The sequence below is a fragment of the Neovison vison genome, chromosome 6 (genome assembly GCF_020171115.1).
Source record: "Neovison vison isolate M4711 chromosome 6, ASM_NN_V1, whole genome shotgun sequence".
Classification (NCBI taxonomy): domain Eukaryota; kingdom Metazoa; phylum Chordata; class Mammalia; order Carnivora; family Mustelidae; genus Neogale; species Neogale vison.
In genome coordinates this window covers 224,358,346-224,378,223 of record NC_058096.1, presented here as the reverse complement: position 1 = coordinate 224,378,223, position 19,878 = coordinate 224,358,346, and the positions used below count along the sequence as shown (strand labels likewise).

Here is a 19,878-nt window from a genome sequence, read left to right as displayed (position 1 = left end):
CGCGAGCTGGAGGGTCACAGGCTCCTCCTCCATTTCTGGGGAGTTCTGTACGGCATTGACCCAGCTGAACTCATGGGCCCCGGCCTTCCAGGCCGGCCCGCCCCTCCGTCCCCAGCCTCTTTGTCCCCCACCCAGACCTCAAAGTCTGATTCCTTCTGCACCAAGGGTTCGACAGCCACGGTCACCCCGGGACCCAGCCTCCTTCCCCTCCCCCGCCCGGGGGTGGGGCTGACTGCCGGGAAACAAAGGGAGGGGGGCCGGGGCGCGCGGGCAGGTGGGAAAGGAGGGGCGAAGCGCCAGGAGCCGGATCGATAAGTCAGAGAAGTGAGATCACAGCCCGGCGGCAGCCCGCGAAGCCTGTGGGGGAGGCGGCCAGGCGGGGAGGGACTCGCAGCGGACTGGCCGGCGTTGGGGTGGGGCTGGGGTCGGCGCTGCCGCGGGAGCCTGCGTGTGTCCCGCCTCCGGATGGCTCCAGTGCCTCTGCGTGGTCGCGAGGAGAGGGTGTGCCGCGGGCGAGTCCCTGGGGTCGGCCGGGAGGGCGGGGGGGCGGGGTGATGTTTTCAGGGCCTGGACCCCCCATCTGGGTTTGTGTGTTGTGGGTCTGTACACATACGCAGACCGTGTGAGAGTTGACCTGTTGGTCTATTGTGTGCAGATTTGAACATGTGTATGCATGTGAGGGGGGCATCCGGGTTCCCCTGGGGGTGGGCGTGTGTGTAGGGGTCCTGGTGTGTGTCCACCTCCTTAGATAAAGGGGCGTGTGTTCAAGTTTGACATTTCCAGCCTGGGGGAAAGGGACAGAGTCAGGGCCATGCATCTCAGGACCCCTCTGGGTCATGCCTGAGGTGCCACCCCTGGGCCGTGTCCTCCTGGTGGCAGTCTGTCCCTCCCAAGCGCCTGGGTCTGGGGTTTTCTGGGTTCGGGGTTTTTAAGACCTGGGCTTATCACACAGGAGGCTTGGTCACATGACACCATCCATCTGTTTCCTTCCTATTCCTAGGAAAGAAGGGCAGGAACAGAGCCCAAAGACCAAGACTCCAGTCCTGGCATCAGAGGCACACGAGGGCTCACTGTGTGCCCTCAGGCAAGGGTCCAATCTCTCCAAAGCCCCATTTTCTCTCAGTAAATATTAGTTGCCTCCTGAGTTGCTGTGACGCTTAGATAATCTTTAACAATATCTGAAACACGGTAGGTACCTACTGATAGATGGAAAATAGAATACATTAAACTCCTATACATCCTTCAAAGCCCAGTTTCAATGTCCCCTCTTCCAAGAAGCTTACCTGGCTTCCCCCATTCGCAGCCCTGGCTCTACCTCTCTCCTTAACAAGCTCTGGGTCCCTGGTCCCATCCAGTCCCTGAGGGGCTGCAGAATTGGGGGGGTCTGGATCCGAAGAGCAGCATTTTAAGTGTCCTTTCTTTGACGTGGACAGTGGGCTAAATGAGCTCACGTGTGTGATGCTGGCAGCGCTCGTGCCACAGACAGATTTATTGGCAGGCAACTAGAGAGGGGAATCAGGCTGCTTCCTGCCCGATTTGGGGGCTGGAACCAGCGCAGGCAGCTGTGCTTCTGTGGGAAGCAGGGGAGAGCCCGAGTTTAGCCGAAACCTGAGCTGTCTCGGGGACCCAGGCCCTAGCAGGGCAGATGCTGAGTTCTAGGACACAGGAAGCTCATCTCCAGCCAGCCTCTCGGGAGGGCTGGGGTTGTCCCTTTCTCTGCCTGGCCTGACTCGGCCTGGCATGACCAGGAGGAAGAAACTGGGGCACTGGAAGGAAGCTCACCCTGCACAGGGCCACAGGGTCACAGCCTCCAGAGACCAAAGGAAGCAGGTGGCCTAGAAGGACCTCAAAGTTCAGATAAAAGGGAGGAAAGAGGCGCCTGCTTGCCACTTCTCCAAGCCCCCCTTCTCCAAGCGAGGCCCAGGAGGGGCCTTCCCACACCCCCACTTGACAAGGCAGGTAAACTGAGGCTTGGTTCAGGGGCAGCTAGGAGTCCTGACCCCAAAGGTGTCAGGGCGTGGTGTCCATAGCCATGGTGGCCACCTGTTTGGAGTGGCGGATGCCCATGGTGAATGCTGGGGCTCTGGCTTTGGTCATGGTGACCTGCTCAGGTCTGTGGGTTCCAGGCCCAGGGGTCTCTTCCGGGGGGCGGGGGGCACGAGGCCGGCCCAGCATGGTGAAGGCGGGCCGGCGCTGACGGTAGGTGTTGGGGTCTGGGCTGTCATACTGGCCGGGGCCTGGGATCTCAGCAGGGTCCTGAGGGGGGCGGATGGGGGGCGTGCGGCCTGCCACTGTGTAGCTGGGGCTGCGGGGCTTGGTGAATATCTGGGAGCCCCAGAGGGAGGGCAGGGTGTAGGTGTTGGGGGCAGGGGCTGAGGTGTCCTGGAGCTGTGGGCGCAGGCGGGAGCCCAGAGTGAAAGCCGGGGGGGTCCGCTGACGCACAGGGGCCGCCTTCTCTGGGCTGTAGGCCCCGGGGCCTGGTGTCACCTCCCGCCCTGTGAGAAGGAGGCGAGAGGGTTGGCAGCGTCCTCGCCTGCTCCAAGACCTCGCGGCGCTGCCCGTTGCCTCTGTGCTCCCTGTGCTTCCCAGCCCCTCTCGGGCAGGTCTCTCCTGCTTCCCAGACCTCCCCATAGAGCAGTCTGTTCCCTCTTTCTTTGTGGTTTCAAAGAGAGTGGGGAAGGGGAAGAGGGAGCGAGAGAATCTTAAGCTGGCTCCATGGCCAGGGTGTGAGCCCAGCATGGCGCTCCATCTCATGACCCTGAGATCATGACCTGAGCCAAAATCCAGTGTTGGACACTTAACTGACTGAACCACCAGGCGCCCCCAGTCTGTTCTCTTCAAGCCTCTGGGCCTTTGCCCACCCTCAGCTGTGCCAGGCACACCTCCCACTTTCCCATTCCCTCCTCCAGGAGCTGCTTCTCATCCTCCACACGGTCCCAAAGCCCCTCATTCCTGCTGCCTTCCCCACCCCTTCCTCTAGGCAGAGCCCTCACGGGAGGGATGCAGAGATGGGGGGACGCATGCGTGGATGGATCATGGGTGCATGGACGGACGCACGGAGCGGTGGAGCGGCTAGACGGGTGCGTGCGCGATGCCGGGGATGAGCCCCAGCTGCCCTCCCAGCTCCACCTGTGCTCAGTGTCTCATTCATGTTCTCTCGGGCCCCCGGCCCCTCCTCGGAGCCCCTTTATTTTGACATCCAAAGACACGGCAGTTCCAGGACGTGGGTGAGGGAAGGGGAAGGAGAGGGGACAGAGACAGGACCTGAAAGGGCAGGGCCCCTGGAGGGCAGCCCTGACCAGGTACTTACCCCGCGACTTGCCTCGGCCCTGCATGGAGTAGGCAGGGGTGCAGCTTCGGCCAAACCGGGTCACTTTTGGGTCCAGGAAGTAGACAGGCCCAGGGCTGGTGTCCTGTGGAGATGCTGGGGGAGGGGGGAGCCCAGGGTCCTGAGAGCACCTCTGAAGGCCCCCTCGACCCCGCTCAGTGCCCCTGCTCCACCCCAGGGCACCCTCCCTCCAGACAGCCCGCAGCCCCAGCTTGCACCACTGAGGTCTGGTTGCCCCGACTTTGTCCTTGCTGTGTCCCCATGATCACAGCTGTCCCTCCCTCAACCTGTCCTCGGCCGCAGACCAGGGAACCCGCCGGCGGTTGGTTGGAATTGCACGGACAGTAAGACTAACTAGACCCTGAGGAAGGGCCCCCACCGTGCTTGGGCTTGTCCCCGGGTGGGACCGTGTGGGTCTCAGTGCGGCCCCCGTGAGCTGTGTCTCTGCCTCCCGTCTCCTCGCTGGCAGGGCGAGAAGGTGGAACGGGGGAGAGTCCATGGAGGGCGGACATCTCATGGCCAAGACCCCTCCCTGAGACTGAAGTCACTGCCACAGCTGAGCCGGCAATGCGTGTGCCTCTGCGTGTCGTCAGTGTGACGCGGACTCACAGCCCACACACGAGCTGACCCACCACATGCCCCAGCTCCAGGCCTGTGCGTCTGCTGCTGCCACTACCACGTCCCTGGTCTCCCGGGGGCTTGACAGAACTTCTCACCCTCCACAGCCCAGACCACAGGCCTCCACCTCCAAGAAGCCTTCCCGGGGAATCAGCTAAGTCGACACTGGCTCCCACCCTCCCCCATCTTCCCAGCCAGTCTGTCCCTCTGTCCCAGGCTGTGTCCCGGTGGAAGACAACAGGTCACTTCCGTCGTTGGCCTTCTGGGACCGCTTGGAGCTTCTGGAGTTTTGCTTCGGTTCAGGTCGGGATTTGGGCTGATTCTGAAGGCTGAGAAGCTGCTGCTGCCCGGCAAGTTCAGTCAGCCCACCCCCACCCTGGAATCAGAGTCCTTGTGCGGGACCCTCCCCCGCCCAGGTGCACTGGGGACCTCAGCTTTGGGAAATGGGGCGATGGAGTCTGCGAGCACTCCTATTAGGAACGTGACGGCCACACCACAAGCAGCGTGCACGGGCAGCGAGCGGGGGCCACGGCCACCCGGTGAGCGGCAGTGACGGCACTGACCCCGGCCCTCCCCCGACACAGCAGCCCCGCCAGGGGAAAGGCAGGTGACGCAGAAGAGAGGACCCCGCTGACTGGGCCAGCCCCGCCCCCCACTGCCCGTCCACACAGCAGAGATGGTCACCATGCCCTCTCCGCAGCTGTCTGCGAGGAATCCCGTCTTGCTGATGGGGAAACTGAGGCCAGGACCCCAGCGAAGCCCACTTCCACCGTGCCCTGCCTGGACACCAGGCGCTAATCCCGGCTCACTGACGTGGGCAGGCACCTGTTGGCTTCATGCTGAGGACAGCTCTGGAAGGGGTACGCTGTCACCGTTTGCAGGGGAGGACGCTGGGGCACCGAGCTGCTGGGCGTCACGTCCACAGTCGGGCAGCAGGGAAGCCGCGAGGCCAGAAGGCAGGCCCAGGCACTCTGCAGCACACTGCGTCCGGCCTTCCCTTCTCGCCCAAGGACACAGAGGAACCTTCCCCAGGGTCTGCTGGCTCAGCAGGAGACAGGGGCTCAGAGGGGCCCTCCCCCACCTACCCCAAGCTTACCGGGGCTGGGCCTCCAGAAGAGGGAGTAGGCTGGGCTCAGCGCCCTGGTGCAGTCGTGGTTGATGTAGCCCACAGTGGGCGGCAGGATGTACAAGCCTGGCCCCGAGCCTGCGACCAAAGTCCTGCGGTCACTGCCTGCAGCTCCAGACTTTGGCACATGGGCAGGAACCCAGGGCCCAGCCACTGAGCACCCCCCTGGGCTGCCCGCCACCCTCCATGGCAGGGGTAGAGGGTAGGAGCTGCCCGCCCCCCCCCACGGGGGGGAAGTGAGTGAGGGGCATTGTGAGTCGAACCTGAGTCAAAGGTAGGAGGGGCCACTAGGCCAGCAGCGTCCTCCTGCTGGACGGCACATTGGGACAACCGAGGCCCAACAGAGACGTGCCGTCACAGGTGGGGAAACCGAGGCCCAGACAGAGACGTGCCGTCACAACTGCAGTGTTGGGTGGCCTCAGCAGGAAGGTCAGAGCCCCAGAGCCTCCCCGTGCTGTTCCGGCGCACCCAGAAGCGTGCGCCGGAGCCAGGCCCCACCGAGTGCACAGCGAGCATCAGGGCAGGAAGGCTCAGACCGCAGCGGAACTCCAACTCCGCGGCTCTCACCCGCTCTGTCCTCGCTGCTTCGTGGCCGGCTAACCCACCACAGACTTCTTGTCTGTCCGCCCCGCGGACCTCTGCCGCCTGTCGCTGTGGCAGCAGCAGCCCCTCCAAGGTGCCTGCCCGCCACACCCCCTGTTCTTGCTGGACGGAAGCGCACCCAAGAGCCACGCTCACACCCTCCCTACTAGGAGGGAGACAGGTTTGGGGAAGGGCAGGAACTTGCCAGAGCCTCCCACCTCCAGCTGGGCTCCCAGAAATCCTGGAAACCACAGTGGAGCTGGGGAGAACAGAGCGGGACCAGCACCTCCCGCCACAGCCGCCCTCCTCCACAGCGGGAGCGTACCGTTCTCCGTGGTGGCCGTCCCGCAGGACTTCCTCAAGCCGACGTCCAGAATCGGGCACTCGGCGGCCCGCCAGCCCTGGGGTGCTGTGGCGAGCCGTGGATCGGGGTCACAGCCGAGGGTCCCCATGGCGAGCAGGTGAGGGGCTGCAAGGGGCACAGGGGCCAGGCAGGGGCCACGCAGGCTGCCGTCTTGGCCACAGCCACAGCTCCCGGCCGCAGCTCCCGGCACTGTCCTCGGGCCTGGTGGCTTGTGCTGGTGTTGGCCGAGCCCTGGCCTCCGCCCCCGCCCCCCAGGGACTGCACAGACAGTCCCTTGTCTGTGAGCAGAGAGTCTTGGGGCCCTGGCCCTAGTGGGCTGGTCAGCGGACGCTGGCCGGGAAGTGCGGCCAGGATCGAGTGTCGGCCTGGTGGCTGGATGGTCCAGGAAAGAGTCCGATGTCAGCAGAGCGGGTCCCCAGGGAGCCACCAACCTGGGCAGCTGGGGCCAGAGAAGGCTCCAGGGAGCCAAAGCCATAAACGGAACATCGGCAGCCTTGTAGCAGCAGGGGCTGAGGAGGTCTTGGGAAGTGCGGCCCCATTTCTGCAGCTAGGGAAGCTGAGGCGGAGCGCGAGGTCAGACGGTGAGATCGCCCTGTACGGGAGCTGCGACTTCAGGCCAAGGAGCGGCCTACCTGCCCGCCTGCCTTCCTCCCCTCCTTCTTTCCTTCATCCAGTTTGCATTCACTGAGCTCCTGCTGAGTACGAGGTTCTGTCTGGGCTGGGGGGACACAAAGGAGTAGACAGAAAGGAGCTGGTGTTCTCAGGAGGGAACAAAGGAAATAAACAATTAGGAAAGAATTAGGAAATGAGCACACAGTATATAAGAAGGTGTAAAATGTGCTAGAAAACACCAACCAGGTAGGAGCCCACAATGGCAGCATAGGTGCAGGCCAAGTGTTGGGGCAGGAGGACAGGTCTTTGAATTGAGAAGGTAAAAGAAGAGCATGTCATAAGGAAATGGCTGTGCAAAGGCCCCGGGGCAGAAGCAACGATGGCAAGGAGGCAATGGCGGTCCTCTCAGGACGACGCACTGCCTCCCAGAAGCCAACAGAGATTTACTCCCCAAATAGAGTTTATTTCCCTGTCTCCACTAAAGGCAACAGCTGTGTCAGGCTCTAAGAAGGGGCTCAGGAACCTGACAGAGCAGAATTCAAACTCCTGTGTCTTCCATGTGTGCTGTCGGGCCATTTTGCACTCTGACTTTCAGCAGCTTTATTGAGCTATAACTTACATACGATGCAGTTCACTCCTCAATGTAATTTTAGTACAACTTATAATTTAACTTTTTAATCAAACTGTTAAGGAGTTCATAATGAGTCTGAAATGTTTATATTAGAAAAGAAGAGGGGGTGCCTGGGTGGTTCAGTGGGTTAAAGCCTCTGCCTTCAGCTCGGGTCATGATCTCGGGGTCCTGGGATCGAGCCCCGCATCGGGCTCTCTGTTTGGCGGGGAGCCAGCTTCCCCCTCTTTCTCTGCCTACCTGTGATCTCTCTCTCTCTCTCTCTGTCAAATAAATAAATAAAATATTGGGACGCCTGGGTGGCTCAGTTGGTTAAGCAGCTGCCTTTGGCTCAGGTCATGATCCCAGCGTCCTGGGATCGAGTCCCACATCGGGCTCCTTGCTCGGCAGGGAGCCTGCTTCTCCCTCTGCCTCTGCCTGCCTCTCTGTCTGCCTGTGCTCGCTCTCCCTCTCTCTCTGACAAATCAATAAATAAAATCTTTAAAAAAAAAAAAAAAAGAAAGAAAGAAAAGAAGGGGGGGAAGATCTTAACACCTGTGACTTCAGGTTCCACCTTAAGAAGCTAGAAAAAGAGGAATAAGTGGAAGGAAGGAAATTAAAGACATAAGAGTAGAAATGCCTGAAATGGAAAACTGTAGAAAGAATCAACAAAAAAATAAATAAATAAAAATAAAAAATATTAAAAAGAGTCAACAAAGCCCCTCCACCCAAAACCTGGTTCTTTAAAAAGAACAAATTTAATAAAGCTCAAGCTAGAATGACCAAAAACCAATGAAAAAGAACACAAACGACCAATATCAAGACTGGAAAAGAGACATCAGTACAGACCCACATGCCTTAAAGGGACAGTAGGGTCTCTGTGAAGCCACCCACGGGAAAACTCCCATCCTTTTCGGGCTCAGACACTTCACGGGCACCGCGCTGGTTAATTATCTCAGGATCCCACAGAGGGAAATGCTGTTGCTAACCCTCATCTGTGGTCACCGCTGGGAAATGGAGGCTCTGGGAGGGGAGGAGACATGTGCAGGTTCCTGAGTAACCTAGCAGCAGAGCCAAGAGTTGAGTCCAGGGCATTCTGACTCAGATTTTCATTCCAAGGTTAGGGTCAAGGGCTCTCCCAGACTCTAATCCCAGCTCAGCTTTCCAGGAGGGCTGAAAGCCCACTGTGGACTCCTGAAGCCGCAAGAATAAAACCCAGGCCCTCACTGGCACCTAAGGTTCCTGCCGGGCACAGGGTCACCCTTCTTCCCCTCTGCCCTTGACTCCAATCCTTCAGTCCGCGCGCTCGACTCGCTCACTCGACTCTCTTCACAGTAGCCCTCCTATTCCTTGAAGCCACTCCTGCCGGTCCCACCTCAGGGTGCCTGCTTGATTTCCCTCCACCTGGGACACCTTGACACCTCCATTCTCAGACGCCTGTGGGCCCCCCAAATTGGACAAGCCATTTGCTTCTTTCCAGAAGCAGCACAGACTCCAGCACTGTGGACAGAACTAGGCACTGATGAGGGAGACAGGAGGTCAGTACCCCAACCTCCTCCTCCCCCTGCCAACCAGTCTGTCCCACCGACCAAAACTGGCCAGCAGTGCAGGAGCCCAGGGATACCACCACTGAGACCAGCCTCAAGGACTCAGGACCAAGCGGTGGAAGGACCGGGGACGTGGCTGGAGGATGATCCTTCATCCAGGTTCCAGCTGGGATACGGCCCTGACTGCCTCGGTTTCCTCACTGCGACTCGGAAAATAACCAAGGGCTAATGCGGGCTGGGGATAGACAGGAATGACGGCCTGAGCCTGAAGGCAGGGTTTGGAGACCTCAAGGTCCAGCAGTATCACCAGACTGAGTTTAGCCACAGACACCTCCCCAGCCCGGCCTCCAGCCGATCACACCAGCTTCTATCTGTCCGTCCTGTCCGTCCGCTCACTTCTGGCTCCTCACCACGGCCAACTAAAGGCATCTAAATGAGAAGCCAATTGTAGGACCATGCAAATGAGCCATGTTTTCAATCCAGTCTGATTCACTGACAGAAGAGAGCAACTCAGCAAAGTGGAACAAGGAGGGCTGGACTGGGTTAAGGCACGAGCGTCCCCCTCAGCCATATGATCCAGCCTTGGGGGGCTCCTGGGCTCCGGGCCTCAGTCCCCCCGAGGAGGCTGCTGGACGGAGTTCACAGCATCACACATCATAATTATCAATCCGACTGTGTTTATATGTGTGCCCACTGTGCGCCAGGCACGGTTCAGGCGCTGGGAGAACAGGTGTGAACAAAACACATCAAGTCCCTTCCTCACCCTTTTGTTGAGAGAGGCAAAGGGTGAGTGCGTTTTACATTACTTTAGAAGTCAAAGTCCTGTCGTGGGAAAAAATCGAGGCCAGGGAGGGCTTGGAGGTGTGGGGAGTTTGCAGTTTGAAGTGGAGTAGTCAGGGGAAGCCTCACGGAGAAGGTGATGTTCAAGAGAGTCCTGAAGGAGGTGAGGAGGGAGCCAGGGGAGAAGGCACAGCAGGTGCAAAGGCCCTGAGCCTCAAGAGCACGTAGCATTCCCAAGGAACAGCGAGGAGGTCCATATTGGTTGGAGCGTAATGAGTGATGGGGAAGGAGAAGGAGCAGGTCGTGCAGGGTCCCTGAGAGGGCAGGGGCTTTTACCCAGAGGCACCGAGGCACCGGGGAGTCCTGGAGGGCTGCGGGCAGCTCAGAAGCCGGCCGGCCTCGGTGCTCACCGGCGCCCTCTGGCGGCAGCGGGGAGAACGGATCGTGGGCGGCGCCGGGAGACAAGAAGCTAGGCGACTGCGCTGGTCAGGGAAGGGTGGGGGAGATGGGGAGGAGCTGGGGGGGGGGGGGGGGGGAGGAGATCGTGGGGAGATGGAGAGGAGCTGGGGGAGAAAGGTTGGGAGGGGAGATGCGGGATGGAGTGCGGGATGGAGTCGGGGAAGAGATGGGGAGACGGGGGAGGTGGGCGTGGAGGTGGGGGGAGGGGAGGGCAAAGTGGTGGGAAAATGGGGGGAGAAGGGGGGAACTGCGGGCTCCGCCAGCTCGTGGTGGAGGAGGAGAAAGCCAGCAGATGGGTCCCAGAGCTATCAGAAAACGAAAACCAGCAGGTTTGGGCGCCACATCTGATGTGGTTCCTCCAGGATTTGGGCCTGAGAACAGGACGGGATGGGGCTGCCTGTGACCAGGAGGGGAAATGCAGGTGTTGGGAGAAGATCCAGAGCTCGGTTTTGCAGTGGTGGGACGTGGACTCTGGGAGACGGCTAGCTCTGCCAGTCCAGGTTGTGGGTTCTCTCTGCCACAGACACAAGGACCCCAAACACAGCGGCATGTCTTGGGTCACAGTCTCGGAGGATGACAGAGCCAGGGCCTGCGCTCGGGCTGCTCTGCTGGTGTTGGGCGAGCTGGGGGCTGCCCCGGGAGGCTCCAACGGGGAGCGGTCCACTTCCCAGCTCCCTCGGAACGTTGCAGGACTTGTTTCCTTGGCTTGGAGGACTGGGAGCCCCCTTCCCAATGGCGTCTGGCCAGGTGGCCTCCTAACATGGATGCTTGGATTTTCAAAGCCAGCCAGGGGAAAGGTCTCAGCAATAGGCAGGACGGGCTGGAATTCTGTATAACAGCAACAGCAATGGGTGTCCCGGCCACGGGCCCTGGTCCTTCCCTCTCTCCGCTAACTTCATCTCTTCCTGAATCACGGCCCCCAGATTCCCTCATCTCCCTTCCTCCTCTGTAACCCATTTTCTGCACAAGAACCAAATGATCTTTCGAAACCAAAACATTCCCTGGGCTCTCCCTGTGCCACGAGCAAATCCAGACTTCTAACCCGGCCTGTCTGGCTATGAGCGCAGGAACTTACAGACTGGGCACCTACTATGTAGCAGCCTGTGCAGGGGTGACCGACACTGCCCACAAGACCCAGAATGCAAACCACACGCAATCCTGAGTTTTCTAGTAGCCCTGTCACAAAAGAGAAACAAGATAAACCAATTTTAATGATACATTTAACTCAACAGAAGCAAACCAGTACCACTTCCGTATACAAACACCGTGGTTGACATTTTACATTCTTTCCTTGAAGCCAAGGCTTCAAAACCTAGCGTGCATCTTGCACTCGGAGCGTATCTCAGTTTGCAGCAGCCGCAATTTGACCACGGCCACTGTGCTGTCAGCAGAGACCGAGACTGCTTCAGGGTCAGGGCTCCCTCAGTCCAGGGGTTCTCAGCCAGAGGCTAAGCCCCATCATGCCCTCTACCTTGTAACCACTGTCCTGACTTCAAAAGTGGGGCTGTTGCCCCCCCTTTTTATATATAAACTGCGTACTGTACTCTTGTGAGACCTTTCCCTAGACCTAGTGTCTAGGGAACCATCCTCTGGCTGGGTGTGGTTGTAAACCATTCATTTTCACTGCTGAGTGTAGTATCTATGCATGAAGGCTGCACACTTCATTTGATGAGCTTCTACGGGGTTTCCCTTTGAGGCTACTGCAAATAATGCTGTTCCCAGCATTCCAGAGCACACAACCCATGCAAAGGTCCTGGGAAAGCACTGGGCTTACGTGTTGAACAGTGAGGAGGCCCTTATGGTTGGAACAGAGTGAGGGGAGCAGAGAGAGAGGAAGAAAGGGTAGGGAAGGGATGAGGACAGAGTGAGGGGACAGGTGGGGGGCTTGGGCTTTTACCCTGAGCAGGGTGGGCACCCTGCAGGGCTCTGGGCAGAGGAGGGGCGAGTTCAGCTGAGGTCAGGTGTAAGAGACAAGGAGTCAGGCTTTGACCTCAATCTCCTCAAGAACAGGTCTGAGGCTGAACCCAGGCGAGGGGCCTGTGGATCCCTTTAGCCACACCCCTGCACTACCACGCCACACACACACGCGCACACACGTGAACGGAGCACGCAGAGGGAGAGGCCACAGCGGTGCCTGTTTTGTCCTGGAGCCGAGCCAGTGCATGATGAACTCCTAGTGACGTGTGGGAGAAGGGGACCATCATCCACATTACTCTGCCATCAGTCCAAGTTCCCGCCACTCCTTTCTAAAACCATCTGGAGGCTGAAAATGAGGCTGTGCCCCAGAAGCCTGAGGGGGAGTTTTGGGTTATTGGGGTTTTTTTAGATTTCATTTGAGAGAGAGAGAGCACAAGCAGAGGGAGAGGCAGCAGTAGATCAACATATCGACGTGGGGCTGGATCCCAGGACCCCGAGGCCATGACTTGAGCCGAAGGCAGACGCTTCACCAACTGAGCCCTGCAGGCGCCGCATAAGGCTGGGTGTATTGAGTGACTGCTGTCTTCTGTCCCTGGCACCCCGGCAGCAGCAGACAGGTGCGCAGAGGGCCTCCATCCAGTGCCAGCTGCCACTCTGACCTCCCATCTGCCACAATCTGGCACTTCCCATCCACTCCTCCTGGGCATCTGCAATTGTCCTTTGTCCTGAGGCCAGCCCCAACTCAGACTCACGTGCCTCTGTGGCTGCCTGCCCCTTTGTTCCGAGGGGACTCTAACAAAGCAGACTTGTTCTCCCCACGACCAGAGACCAGAGCGCAGGGAACCTGCCAGTCTCCCCTCCTGTCTCCATCCGGGAGAGTGGCAGCTTTCCACGGGGGACTGGGCGGGAGTAGGATCAGCTCGCCTGTTCTGCCCGGTCCCCGTCTTGCCGATGCAAACACTGAGGTTCAGAGGAAGGGAGGCTTGTGCTCAAAGGGCTGGAGGGCGGGATAGAAGTCTTGGCGGCTTTCCTGGAGCCCAGAGTCCCACCCAGCCAGGTCCTTCCTCTCCTCTCCGGCTTCACCCACCCGTCTGGAGCAGCCCCTGGAGCAGCCCCTCTGGCCTCTCTGCTCTCCTAGAACGCAGCGGGCAGCCCTGGGCTCGGGGCCTTTGCACCGGCTGCCCCTTCTCGGCGACACGCCCTTTCCCGCACAGGCGCTGGCGGATTCCGGGCGTCGCGCTTCACCCCACGGGCCCCTCCACACGACCAGACCCTCCACTCCCCACCCTTCCTCCGCTCACAGCGCTTCTCACCAGCGAACAGGGGACCCGGAGCTCCCGAGAGCGGACGGCTGCTCTCCCGGAGCTCGGAGCGGACGGCTGGGGTCGGCCCGGAGTCAGCCGCGACCGGGAGGGCCGCGGAAGCCGGGGCCCGCCTGCTCCCCGCGCTCGGTGCCCTCCCGCCCGCGTCAGGACGGAAGCTCCGGGGCGCGGGGCTCTGCCCACCGTGCCCTCTGCTGCCCCGCTGGCACCCGGCAGGCAGTAAACACCTGCAAACCGAGTGACCCGCACCCCGAGCCCCCGCTCTCAGACTCCGACATCAGGCCCCCGCGACGAGCCGCCCCTCGGCAAGACCCTGGTCCCCAGCGCCAGTTCGCCGGACCCCGAAGACCCTCCGGCCGTTAGGCACATCCCTCGAGCCCCCTAGCGCCGGGACGCACAGCCCCTCCCGGCCCCTCGCGAGCTGCAGGGCCGGGAACCGCAAGGACGCGGGGCGGCGGGGCGGCGGGGTCGTGGGGGGGGGGGGGCGGCGCGGCGCCGCGCGTGGCCTTGTGGGAAACACCGTCCCGGGGCCCGCGGCATGCCGGGAGTTGTAGTGCGGCGGCGCGGGGCGGGCGCGGGGGCCGCCGGGACTTGTGGTCGCCGCGGGCGCGTCTGCGGAGTCCCGCGGGAGGCGCTGACCCGGGCTTAGGGACCCAGTCGGCGCGGGGCTGCGGGATGCGAACGCGCTGCAGGGCCGAGGCCCCGCAACCGGCGAGAAGAAGCAGCGGCTGAACCGCCGCGTCCTGCTGGCTAGGAAGATGGTCACCAAGGACGGTGGCGCCGAGAGCCTCGAGCCCTCCCGCCCCGCGCCTCGGCACCAGCACGATCCGGGACCGCACCCCCAGCCAGGACCGTGCCGGGCACCCACAGCCCATCCCGACCGGCTGGGACTCCCAGTCTCAGCCTTGGACGCTGAACCCTAACGCCATTCCCTCCCCAGCACCAGAAACCCAGCGCGGTCCACCCAGGCCTCTGCCCCAGACGCCCAGGCACAGCCCTGCGCCTCGGTTCCCCACCCCCACCCCGCAGAAGCACCCCCAGCGCCAGCTTAACCACGCCCAGATCGTGGCCCCACGTCCTCATCCAGACGCGGCTCCTGGACTCCCACCGTGCGGGAGCCCCCGGGCCTCACCCACAGGCGGGTGCAGACCCTGCTTCCCAAAGAAGCTCCTGGGGCAGAGAGCGTCCCTGAGGGGTCAGGTCCGGGCGCTGACTATGACCCCCCAGCCTCACGCCTACTCCCTCCACAGTCCGGCCGAGGGGACCCCCAGCCTAGCCCCTATGAATCCACGGGCCTTACCCACCCGACCTCTGAAGTTCCAGCGCCGCTGGCATTCGGGTTTGATTGTTCCCTGGGCGGTGTGGGGGGCTGAGCAGAAGGGGACCCATCCCCTCCAGGCCGGGAGCACCCCAGCTCTGACAACCACATGTGTCCCCCAGGCATCACCCAGTGTCCCCTCAGGGCAGGACCACCTGCGGGACAACCAGCGTCCTAACCCATTGAAACACCAGGGGCCCCCACATCTCTGCCTGGAGTTAGGTGGAGGAGAGGGGAGCTCCCCACCTCAGGAAAGGACATTTCCATTCTGTGCTCAGGACAAACCACAAGCCCAGCCTGAGGTCAAAGCGCCCTGCTTGCTGGAGCACACAGGTCACTGAAATTCTCCCGCAATCATGTTGAAAAACACAGGAAAAAGTGGCATGAATGCGGGTTCCTGGCTGACTCAGTGGGTGGAGAGTGTGACTGTGGTTCCTGGGGTGGTGACATTGGACCCCTCGCCGGGTGGAGAGAGAACTTAAAAATCAGAATGCCCGGTGGCTCCGTGGCTACACGTCTGCCTTTGGCTCGGGCCGCGATCCTAGGGTTCTGGCATGGAGTCCGCATCCGCTTCTCCTCTCTCTGCCTCTGTCAGATGAATAAATAAAATCTCTTTGTTTAAGATTTTATTTATTTATTTATTTGACAGGGACACAGCGAGAGAGGGGACACAAGCAGGGGGAGTGGGAGAGAGAGAAGCAGTCTTCCTGCTGAGCAGGGAGCCCAATGCGGGGCTCGATCATGACCTGATCTGAAGGCAGACGCTTAACGACTGAGCCACCCAGGTGCACTTGAATAAATAAAATCTTTTTTAAAGTTGAAAAAAAATTTAATCTTTAAAAAGTGGCATAAGTAAAATGAATTTTGTAAAATGTAAAATAAAACATATATAATACAGAGTGTATCCAAGATACAGTTGTTCCAATATGTGATACTGGGATTTTTTTAAAGATTTTATTTATTTATGAGAGAGATCACAAGTAGGCAGCGAGGCAGGCAGAGAGCGAGGGGGAAGGAAGGCTCCCCGCCAAGCAGAGAGCCTGATGCGGGGCTGCATCCCAGGACCCTGGGATCATGACCCGAGCCACCCAGGCACCCCTAAGTTAAAATCTTAATTAAAACTGCATTTCAGGGAGCCTGGGTGGCTCAGTGGGTTAAGCCGCTGCCTTCAGCTCAGGTCATGATCTCAGGGTCCTGGGATCAAGTCCCGCATCGGGCTCTCTGCTCAGCAGGGAGCCTGCTTCTCTCTCTCTCTCTCTGCCTGCCTCTCTGTCTACTTGTGATTTCTCTCTGTCAAATAAATAAATAAAATCTTTTAAAAAAAATAAATAAATAAAACTGCATTTCAGGCGGTCCGTAGGGACACGTGGCAGATCCGTAGGCAGTGGCCATAGGCACACATGGCCAGCAGCTCCACTGCAGCCTCGGTCAGTGCTGGGACCCAGCCCTGCTGTCCCTGCAGCTGGGGCTGGGCAGCCAGGCTGGACCCGAGCCAGTCCTGGACCTGGTGCCGCGTGAGCAAACCCTTCTGAACTACTTGAATTTTTCACCGCACATCTGCCTGGCAAGGTGGCCTGCCTCCTCATAGAAAAGCCAAAGAGTCTGCATTTCATGGGGGCATAGCAGCGACGACTTCCTCAGGTGCCACCGGCCGCTCCCCCGGGGCTGCGGGGGCGTGGTCTGCGGCGGAACCGGGAGGGTGCTCGGTGCAGGAGGATGGAAGAGGGGCTGGATGGGTGGGTGGGCGATGATGCCGGACATGTGGACTCGTAGACGCCCGGACGATGGATGGATGATCGGTGAGTGAGAATGGACAGACAGATGGCTGGTTGATGGGTGAACATGTTAGTCTGTGGTTGGACCCACAGATGATCTGACTCCCAGACTCCACCCTGGTCTGCCCGCACCTCCTAGGGCTGTTTTTGGGCATGTTCTGCCCTCTGCCCTGGAGGAGTCTGGGGGGGTGACCCCTGCAGTGCCGTCCCCAGCTGTGGGCGGAACACTGTCACCAGCGCCCTTGGCCTGTGCCAGGGCCCCAGCCTCTACAATTTCGTCTCCTACCTGCTCCCCGCGGAGCTGAGCAAAACGGTGGCCCAGGGCCCCAGGACCAACACAGCAAACCTGTCAGACAAGGTCCCACCCTCGGCCCACCAGACTCCTGCCTGCCTCCAGGGACAGGGACCGCCACACTGGCCTCTCACGCTCACTCTCTTCTCCCTGGACCTTCCTCCTGGGCCACGCTTCCTCTTTGGTGCCCGCCCCAGCTCCTGATCACCCTTCAGACCCCCCAGCACGGTCACCTGCCCTGCAGCCCAGAGCCCCCAAGAAGCTTGGTGGTGGGTCCCCAAGTGCCCCACAGCCCTTTGGGTGGGGGCCCCATCAGCGAGGAGCCACAGCTGGAGGACAGCACAGCGTGAGTCAGCCGGAGGACCTGAAGCCAAGGGTTTCCCTTCTGGGAGCCCCAGCTGCAGGATGCTAGGGACCCTCGAGGCCCCACCCTTGCCTTTTAGCTCCTTCAGTGCTTTCCTGGCCTGAGCCCTCCAGCCCCAGTGGGGGACCAGCCACAGTCCCCAGGGAAGCTGGGCCCAGCTAGGGGGCCTTGGAAGGCCATCCTGATACCACCCCACCCCCAAGGGCCTCCATCCAGTCGGTCTGAACCCAGACGTCACAGCCCCAAGCCTCCACTCCCTTGATGCTCACAACAACCTAAATCTCAGGCCCCCAGATGGTCCTCAAGGGGCCAGGCCATGTGCGACCCAGGCTCTGATCCCTGGCCATCACCCATATGGGCTTCAGCTTCCCAAAAAAAAATAAGTTTTTTAAAGACATTATTTATTTATTTGGGAGAGAGAGAGAGAGAGAGCGCACGCGCGCACCTCCGAACACGGCAGGGGGGCGGGGGACGGGGCAGATGCCCTGCTAAGTAGGGAGCCTGATGCAGGGCTTGATCCTAGGACCCCAGGATCATGACCTGAGCCGAAGGCAGACGCTCACTGAAGCCTCACCAAAGGGGCCGCCGGGAGACGCTGTCTTCATGGGCATCCGGTGTTCCTTCGGGCTCTGACCCCGTCCTGCGCCAGCCCATCTGCCGGACCCCTGCTCTAGCTCAGCCAGGAAACCTCAGGGCAATTTCTCCAGTCTCCTAGAGCTTCTTATGGGCATTTATTTTTTTTTAATATTTTATTTATTTATCTGACAGACAGAGATCACAAGTAGGCAGAGAGGCAGGCAGAGAGAGAGGAAGGGAAGCAGGTTCCCCGCTGAGCAGAGAGCCCGATGTGGGGCTCGATCCCAGGACCCCGGGATCATGACCTGAGCTGAAGGCAGAGGCTTTAACCCACTGAGCCACCCAGGCACCCTTTTTACGGGTATTTATTAAAGGATCATTCCTGAAAAATAATAAAATAAATAAACAAAATAAGGATCATTTACAGCTTCCATTTCCTTCCTCCGTCCCCCATCTCTGAGACCTGCAGAAGCAGGGAGACCACTGTGGGCATGGGCATGTTCTAGGGAGGGGTCCTCCAGCATGAAACACCCCGCCCTCATGGCTCCAGCCCACCCCAAAGAAGGAGCTGTGAGCTCCCGACCGACCAGTGGTACCAATGAGGGCAGCTGACCCAGCCCAGGTGAGAAGGGTGTCCCCGGAAGGGATGGGCCTCTCTGGGGGACTAGGACAACTGGCCTCTCCTGGGTACCCTCTGAGGAGGCCAGGTTCCCATCACAGCTCTGTCATGGGAAGGTTGAGGCCAGGATGACAGGTCTTTGTGGGGGGCTGGGACCCTCCATGGGAAGGAGGCTTCCTGCCTCTGGCCACTGAGGACTTCCTCCTGGGTGGGGACAATGCCGGGAAGGGGAGGGGATCTTCAGGCAAGCTCTGCAGGAAGCCCAGGTTGCTGGGGGGGGGGGGCATTAGGGGGAGGTAGGGGTGACCTCTGTCCCTGTGGAGGTGGCTGACTCCATGGACTCACTCCCCTGAGGACGAGACGAGATGGCCCAGCTGTACGGGGACATGTGGGACCTGCTAGTGCTGGTCTTGGGCCCCTCTCCTCAGGCCCCTGCCCCCTCCCCCTTCTGCCGTCCTCCCTCCCTCCGTCGCTCTGCTCCCCTCCCCACCCCGGGTCTGGCTCTTCCTTGCCTCTACCCAGAACCCTCTGGGGCCAGTCAGCTCACCTGCCCCTTCCTCTGGGCGCCGCACCACCAGGTCATCCTCCGTGCTCTCTCAGAGCTGTGCGTGTCCTTGAGCGTGAAGGTCTGTTATCCCCACGGACAGGGCATCTGGAGCCTGAAGAAAGCAAGCACCACGGAGGCCCAGCGATGGGTGGGCGAGGCAGGCGCAGAGAGCTAGGTCCCGCCCTGCAAGGGGCCTTGGCTGGAAGGGAGGCAGGAAGCAAGGTCAGGGGCTGGGAAGAGGCCCATTCACCAGGCCCAGTGCCCCCTGCCCGGGTTAAGAGCCAGCTTCCCGAGAAAGGCCCACACCTCCGGCCTGGGGAGGGCCTCACCTAGCAGTCCACCTTCCTGTGCTGCCCTTCCCGGCACAAGCCTGGAGGGGGGGATGGGACCAAGGAGAACAGGGCTCTGAGTTCACGCATGTGGACCCTCGCCTCCCCGAGACCTCAGTTTCCCCCTCTGCTCCAGTCCCTCCTCTTCTGCCTCCGACAGTCAAGACACTGAGAAGAGCCAGGCACAGAGCTCATGGGGTTCAACTCTGCATTGTCTGGCTGCCCCTTCCCTTATTCCCAAGCCAGCGAAACTGAGGCACAAGCCACACCCTGAGGTCAACCTAAAGCAAACCCTCCATCCTCTTCCTCCTGCATGCCTGCTGTGTGCGGGGCGTGGGGTCATGCGGTGCGCCGCGCACGAGACCCAGCTCCAGGACATGGGAAATGTGGTTTCAGCCACCTGACTTCATTAAGGGCTACAAGGAAAATGCAGTGGGAGAAAGTAAAATTGGGGTAGGGGGGAGTGAAGCTGGTTGGCGAAGGCTCGGAGGAGGCAACATTTGGGCAGAGACGGAACAGGGGGAAGGCACAGCCACTCCGAGGCCCCGAGGCTTCCGGGTCCTGCGAGCCTCCAGCCCCGGTGAGATTTCGCCCTGGGGTGTCGCTGAAACCACTCTGGGTGCTGGGGGGTATGCGGCCACAAAGGTCCAAGAAATGGGGCCAGGCTGAGGGGCAAGGAGAAAAAGGTGGACAGATTTCTCAGGACTCACTGGTGACGACGGGGAGTGGGCAGCCCGGCCAGAGCCCTTTCCCAGGCTTCCCCGGGGGCCCTCGGTCCCGGTGTGGAGCAGAGGGA

At 60.4% G+C, this 19,878-nt stretch overlaps 1 protein-coding gene across 1 annotated transcript; it reads right to left on the bottom strand.

The window, feature by feature from the left end:
- Positions 1–1,454: 1,454 nt before the first annotated feature.
- ODF3L2 (outer dense fiber of sperm tails 3 like 2) lies at positions 1,455–13,523 on the bottom strand. Its single transcript, XM_044254765.1, has 5 exons — positions 13,254–13,523; positions 5,980–6,736; positions 5,043–5,150; positions 3,311–3,424; positions 1,455–2,495 (listed from the first exon to the last, which is right to left on the bottom strand). Exons 2-5 carry the CDS (start codon positions 6,491–6,493, stop codon positions 2,011–2,013), a joined length of 1,221 nt encoding a protein of 406 aa, XP_044110700.1. The 5' UTR covers positions 6,494–6,736; positions 13,254–13,523; the 3' UTR covers positions 1,455–2,010.
- Between the last annotated feature and the right edge of the window lie 6,355 nt (positions 13,524–19,878).

What these genes read in the sequence shown, in the direction of transcription:
- ODF3L2 (XM_044254765.1), bottom strand. Translation starts at nt 6,493, where the DNA reads ATGGCTTTGGCTCCCTGGAGCCTTCTCTGGCCCCAGCTGCCCAGGTTG. An exon ending in GACGGCCACCACGGAGAACG is followed by an intron (nt 5,151 to 5,979) that starts GTACGCTCCCGC and finishes CTTTGGTCGCAG; the next exon opens with GCTCGGGGCCAGGCTTGTAC. An exon ending in GGGCCGAGGCAAGTCGCGGG is followed by an intron (nt 2,496 to 3,310) that starts GTAAGTACCTGG and finishes TCCTTCTCACAG; the next exon opens with GGCGGGAGGTGACACCAGGC.